The sequence below is a fragment of the Neofelis nebulosa genome, chromosome 6 (assembly GCF_028018385.1).
Source record: "Neofelis nebulosa isolate mNeoNeb1 chromosome 6, mNeoNeb1.pri, whole genome shotgun sequence".
Classification (NCBI taxonomy): domain Eukaryota; kingdom Metazoa; phylum Chordata; class Mammalia; order Carnivora; family Felidae; genus Neofelis; species Neofelis nebulosa.
Window position 1 is genome coordinate 43,299,138 of NC_080787.1, and position 6,746 is coordinate 43,305,883.

A 6,746-nucleotide genomic window follows, 5' to 3' on the forward strand; every position below is an offset into this window, starting at 1 on the left:
GCTCTGAGGACCCTGGCAGTCCCTGGGTCAAGGGCGGGAGAGAGGCCTGCCTTCGCCCCTGGCTGGGACTCCTCCCTGGGGCAGCCTACTTGTCCGTGGGCCAGGGGAGGTGGGACATGGTGGGACAGGGACTTTGCTGTGTGTGCTTGCCTGAGTGGGGAAGGGGCCTCTGAGCACCCGCCCTGTCTCCGCACCCCCAGAATGCCGTGCGGCACAACCTCAGCCTGCACAAGTGCTTCGTGCGCGTGGAGAACGTCAAGGGCGCCGTGTGGACCGTGGATGAGCGCGAGTATCAGAAACGGAGGCCGCCAAAGATGACGGGGTATGTTGGCCCAGCCCCGAGCAGAGGCATCTGCCTGGGGCATGGACCGGGTCACCCCCCATTTTTCTCCAGGACACCCATGTGAACCCAGTCCTTCCCACTTCGGGGGTGGGGAGCCTAGAATCTGGAAGTGACAGGTGATCAGAAAGAGGACATGTATGTCTTATTCTGTCCCTATTTCTGGCTGAGGGGAAGGAGCCTAGGGGGACCTGGCACCAGAGACAGAGACCCAAAGTAGCCATGGCTGGAGCTGGGACATGGGCAGATGCCAGCTAGGTAGCCATTGGTGAGGGGGCTGTCAGCCTCAGAGTCGTACTCCCCTATCTCATCACAGGATGAGCTGATCTCTGAGGACCCCAGGCCCCACCTCTGTGTTTTATAGGGAAAGGAGACCCAGAGAGGGCAAGGGGCTGGGGGAAGGTCACACCGTACTGCAGATTCACAGCAGAGCTGGGTCTCTGAACTCCCACCTTTTGCGTTCACTCTAGCATGCAGCATTTTCAGTGGAAACTGAGGAACCTGGGGGCGGGTCGAAACCTCCCCGCGGCTTCCCTTCCAACACCCAGTGGCCTTCCCACCCCAGATGTCCCTCACGTGGGCCACCCTTTGCCCGTGCTTCTTGGGCCAGAGGCCTTTTGGGAGGGGGAGAGAAGTGAGGCAAGTAGGTGGATATCTATTTGTGTGAATGCCTTTTGCCCTCGAAGATCTTTCTCCTGGGAAAAGAGCCTCTCTACCCCACTCAGCTGTGGGGGCTGGGCAGGGTTGGGGCCTGGAAAAAGGAAGGAGAGCCATCCCCTTCTGAGTGCCCCCCTCCAAACATGGGGGGATTATCTTTACGTCTCTTTACCCACTTGGTCAGAAGACCTGGATTCAGATGCACCTCTGCTTCTCACTGGCTGGGTGAGCTTGGGTCAGTTCCTTAACCTCCCTCAGATGCTCTGTAAATGGGGGGTAGGGGATTTAATTGCTATGGAAGAGGGACAGCCTTGAGCCATGGTTTTTCCTGACCCAACTCCTGAACCCCTTCCTGGGCAGACAAGCCTTTGGCGTGGAGCACCTGGGGACAGGCCAAGCCAAGCCCCTGGGTTATTAGATGTCCCACGATTCTGTATGGCAAGATAGCGTGGATATTACAGACTGGGGAGGTCAGGGCTCTAGCTTGGGTCCGCCAAGCACTGGGAAATGGAGACAGCAGAGAAAAACTGCTGGGGTGGCATGATGTGAAGACAGGCATCGGGAGGGACCCCCGTTCCCACTTGCCAGCTCTGAGACACTGCCCAGGGCCCGGGAAGGGGGCTGTCAGCACGTGCCATGCCATGCCGGGTCAGCGTGAGGGTTGAGGGCGATGGAGCCCGCCCAGGGCTCGGCAGACGCTGCTGACCGTGCCGTAGCCTCCTAGCATCAGGAATGGAATATCGCCGAGTGCAAGGCGACCTAGGACCTACCTAGTCAGGGTCAAGGCCTGAAGGAACGAACGGAGCACTGCCTTCTCTGTCTTCCAGGAGCCCCACCCTGGTGAAGAACATGATCTCGGGCCTCAGTTACGGAGCACTTAACGCCAGCTACCAGGTGAGTGTGCCCTGACGGGAGCCCTTTTCCCTCTTGCCCCCTTGCTGTCCTGCCCACACACACTGCCCTTCGTCCACTCTCCCCTGCAGAGCTCCCATCTGGCTTGGGAGGGGGAAGACCACTCCGAGGGGCCCAAACCCCAGCCCTCTGCCCCACCCCAACTCGGGGCACCAAAGCAGGGAGGGAGGTCGGCATAATCAGCTGTGTCCCCTTCTCTGGCTCGTCAGGCTCGGGGCCCTCTGCCTCCTGGGAAGGGATAGGTCAGGCCCACGTTCCCAGGTTCCCGGGAATGTTGTGAGGCAGTGGGTCAGGGTCACAGTCTGGCCTTGGGAGGGGAGGGGTGATGTGTGGGAAAGGCCGAGCCTGGGCTGGGGACTTGCCAAGATAGATCTGCCAGCACAGGACGCCCTGGAGGCTTTCTAGGGACACGGAAGGGACAGCACCTGCCTGGATAGGGCTGGCTGACGGGGCCAACCCTGTGCCCTCCAGGCCGCCCTGGCCGAGAGCAGCTTCCCCCTCCTCAACAGCCCTGGCATGCTGAACCCGGGCTCCGCCAGCAGCCTCCTTCCACTCAGCCACGACGACGTGGGCACCTCCGTGGAGCCGCTGCCCAGCAATGGTAGCAGCAGCCCCCCTCGCCTCTCCCCACCCCAGTACAGGTGAGCACACAGCACGGATCCCCCACCCCCGGGGCCCCTCAGACACCACTGCAGGTGGAGTCTCTATCTTCTTACACCCCCCCACACACACCTGTCTTCCCAGACAAGTGACTTCTCTTTCTCCCTTCCCATGGTGCCTCTCCTCCCCTCTCCCTTCTCATTCTCCTCTCTCCGCTTCCTTTTTATTTCCCTCCTTCCTGCTTTCTTCCTCCTCTCCTTCCTCCTCTCCCCCTGTTCTCTGTCTTCTCCCCAATCAGAGGCGACCGCTGCCCAGCCCAACATCCCCCTTCCTGGGAGGAGAGCTCTGGGGGAGATCAGACCTAAGACGTCAGGCGCCAGTGGCTCAGGGATGATGCGGTCCTAGGGGAGTGAGCTGCGGGCACCCCACTGCACCCCCAAATTCTGGGTGTTTGTGGAGGCCGGGGAACAGCCCCCCCACACACACACCCCGGGTGCCCACACGATCCCTTCTGTCACAGCCACCAGGTGCAGGTGAAAGAGGAGCCGGCCGAGGCAGAGGAAGACCGGCGGCCAGGCCCCGCCCTGGGCCCCCCCAACCCCAGCACCGCGGGGCCTCCAGAAGACAGGGACCTGGAGGAGGAGCTGCCAGGAGAGGAACTGTCCTAAGGGTCTCTAGGGGCAGGCAGGGCAGGGGTGAGACCCCTCCCTCCGGAACCCAGGCCCCACCTACCCCCCCCCACTCCTCAGCCCCACCCAAACCTCAAGGCACTTCCAGGACTCAGATGGGGGGGTGGGGGAGGCTGGGCCAGCAACTCCCAACGTGACCTGACTGACAGACGCTTGGGGGCAGCGACGGTCCTGCCCCCGAGGGGACACCAAACCCCTGGTCTGGGACCGGCAGAGGAATCGGAGGGCCCAGACCCTTCCTCAGACCCTCCCCTACATCTGAATACCGCCTCCCCCCAACCACCAGCAGCAGGGCCCTCCTCCCCCACCAGCTCTCCCCTACAGGGCCCCTCAGCGCCATGGAGACCCGCAGGCGGGGCTAAGCCACCCCTCTCAAACCCAGGGCCCCTCGCACCTGGCTCTGGCAGTGTTTTCTGGCCAGAGCCCCCCCCCCCCCACTTTCCTAATTTGTGCCCCCTTTCACCTTCTTTTCCGTACTGTGAAGAAATCTCCCCAGCCCCCACCTCCTCTCCCTGCCCCGGCCTGGGCCGGGGCGGGGGGAAGCTGACGTTCCAGACCATCCCCAGAAGAAACGGGCCCCCTGAGCTGTGCCCACTCAAGAGCCACAGCTGGGGTGTTGCTGCCCTGCGGGGTCTGCGAGAGCAAGGCTGCCTCGCTCCCGGACAGGAACCCAGGCCGAACTGGGCCTCCACCCCATTCACTGGGTGCCCCTCGGCTGCCCCCCACACACCAGGGAGCAGAGGAAGAGGCCCAGTGCTGGCTTCCTCGCAGAGGTCTGTGCCGGGTGGGCCAATGGAGGGGGAGCCGCGAGGCCCTCGAGGCTGAAGCTGCCAGTGCCACCCAGGAAGCATCCTGCCTCTGTCACGGGAGAGGCCAGGCCGAGACCAGGCTTGAGGGACAGGTGACTGCTGTGACCCAACAGGTCACCCCCAGCCTACAGGTGCCCTCATGGTAGTCCTCCCTCACCCCTCCTCAGTCCCCCTCCCCACCCCCAGTTAAACCGATGACCAAAGACCTTTCTTATGCCGGAAGCAAAAACCAAAACTTTTTGTTGGCTTTTTCCTTTGTGGCCTCCCACCCCCACCCCCACCCTTCTTGCTCCCCGTCCCTAGCCCCAGGCTGGAAGCCCTCCCTCCACTTAAGTTATTGTTTTAAACCAAAGTTTACAGTGTCTGTTGGTGGCCCAGACCCTCTCTCCACCCTTCCTCCACCCCACCCTGAGGACCCTGGGACTCAGTAGAGGCTGGGGGCCCTGCTCACCCCCACTTCTGCTCTTGGCCAGCCAGGAGGAAGGTCCGAGGGCAGAGGGAAGGAGGTGTGCTGCCCTCAGCATCCCGAGGGGCTCTCCTCTCCTCGGGCAGTGGGCCTTGAGCCCCAGTCCCAACCCTGGGCTGCTTCCTGGGGGCTCTCCAGACCCCTCGCTAGGACCAAGTCCCCCATCACACTGGGAGTGTGGATTCCAGCAAAGGAGCTGGAAAAGAAGTGAGACTCCACAGACCCCCTATGGGGGACCCCGACTCAGGCCATGGACTGGGTGTGTTGGATGCTCGTGATACCCCAGGCCAGGCCCCTTTGCTGAGAAGACCTCCTTGGACTATTTCCCAAGAACCCCCCACATACACCCCTTCACAAGCCACCCCTCCTGAGAGGCAGGGGGCCCTCCGCCCCCTCCCCTATGTACTCCCCACCTGTGTTCTGTTTGACCAGCACAGAAATATTAAACGTCCTCTATTCACCGGGCCCTGCGTGTGTCACCAGGGTGAGGGGGGAAAGGCACTGAAGTGGAAAGATTGCTCTGAGGGGCTGGGGGAAGGAGGCCCTGTGGACAATGGGGGCTCCTTAGGGGTGCTTTCTGGGAGTGCATGAGCAGACCAGGACATGGGGGTGGGGGGGCTGTGGGGGGGGCGGGGCAGGGAACCTATCAGCAGCTCCCACCTGCCTCTTCCACTGTCACCCTGGTGGTGTTCTCTGGTATTTTCTTTCAAACCAGGTCTCCCCACCATTTTTTCTCCCAAAGTCACTGTTCCTTCCTGCCCGCCCCCACCCCTTCCTTCAAGGGTAGGTTCAGCAGGGAGATTTCTTCCGGGGATGGAGATGATCCTTGCTGCAGGACCACCACCCCTGGAGACCTGTGCTTGCAGGCCCAGGTGCCCTTCTGGGCCCATCACTCGGCCTCCGTGGGGGCCTGGATAGGGGCCTGGGTGTACACATGCATGGGGGGGGTGGCTGTTAGTGGGTGCAGGCCTGCCGCTGTGTGCCCTGTCCGTGTTGTAGTGCTGGTTGGCTCTGCCAGGAAAGGGGGTTAGCCTGACCCACAGGTAGGGGTGCCCTCGATGGTTAGAGGAGGGAGGGAAGGAAATCGAAGCTGTGAACCCGAACGTGTGTCCTGACACCTCCCTTGGCCTTCCATCCCGTAGCACTTCTGGTCCTTCCCCAACGGGGGACCCCCTCTGGCCTTCTCAGTGCCCAGCACCCACCGGGGTCCTCTACCAGTTCCCTTCTTCCACCACCTCGAGCACCTTCCAAACGCTTCCTTCTTGAGGGCAAGGCCCCCAGACCTCTGTCCTGGGGCAGGAGCCCCCAGAATGTGTGTACCTGGCGGGGGCGGGGCGGGGGGGAAGCCGGGAGGTAGAGGAGTAGGTGTGGAGAAAGCAACCCTGTTGGAATCTGTTGCCCTTGCCACCAAACTGCTAGAACTTTCCAAAAACGAAGCTGGGGGTGGGGGAGCAAGTGGGGCGGGAAAGGATACAGGATCTGGAAATGGGAGTCTTCGCTGACTTCTCTGTCTCAGGACTGCCTTGTCCTTTCCTAGTGCTTTTGACCACTGTCTGTCACCTTCTGCCTCTTTCTCCCCCTGTTTTCTCTCTCTCACTGCTGTCCAGGCCACCTCCTCCCCCTGCCCTAATCCCCTGGACACTTGCATAGAGCCTGGGGGTGAATTCCCAGTACCTCCTCCCGGCATCTCAAGATGGCCTGGGCAGGTCAGGCCAGGGGAGCTCGGCCTGGAGTCTGAATCCACCCCCCCGAACCCTCCACCCACAGACTCGCCCACCAGCACCGTATCAAGAAGCAGCAGTGCGATGTGCCATCGTGTGGCCCTCCCTGCCCTCTGTGGAGGCTGCCAGCCCAGGAGAAGTGGCTGCGTGTGTAGTCTGGGGACAGCAGCATCCCCTGCAATGTAATAAAACAATCCCCTACGATTTCACTGCGGCCGCTTCCCCTCAGGGACCCACCAACCCCCTACAAAGCCCCAGAGAATCCTGGGGTGTCTGCACCAAGCTCCCAGCTCCCTTAGTCCACCCTGGGAGACCAAGGTCTCTGTCTTCCAAACTAGCCCCAGAGACTAAAGCGACAAGACTACACCCAGCCTCGCTCTCAGGACAGTCCTTCCCGCAGTCTAACTTGTGTTCTTCTGCTTTTTTGTTTTTAATTCCTCCCTCCCACCGCCCCCCCCCCCCCCCACAGAGGTACAGCAAAGGTCTGGCCAGTGCACTTGGACATGGAGGGAGGATCTATCTCGGGCTTTGAGGAGGAGAGGGGCTTACAAT

General features: G+C 61.7%; 1 protein-coding gene across 9 annotated transcripts in view; it reads left to right on the forward strand.

Moving 5' to 3' along the window:
- The window catches only part of FOXP4 (forkhead box P4), a 51,334-nt gene extending 46,396 nt beyond the window's left edge, over positions 1-4,938 (forward strand). For all 9 annotated transcript variants that reach the window (XM_058733887.1, XM_058733888.1, XM_058733889.1 and 6 more), the window contains 4 exons: positions 201-322; positions 1,825-1,891; positions 2,381-2,550; positions 3,030-4,938. In XM_058733887.1, the coding sequence (XP_058589870.1) occupies positions 201-322; positions 1,825-1,891; positions 2,381-2,550; positions 3,030-3,177 (507 nt within the window). In that variant the 3' untranslated portion in view covers positions 3,178-4,938. The remainder of the gene's footprint in view (positions 1-200; positions 323-1,824; positions 1,892-2,380; positions 2,551-3,029) is intronic.
- The last annotated feature ends 1,808 nt before the right edge of the window (positions 4,939-6,746 follow it).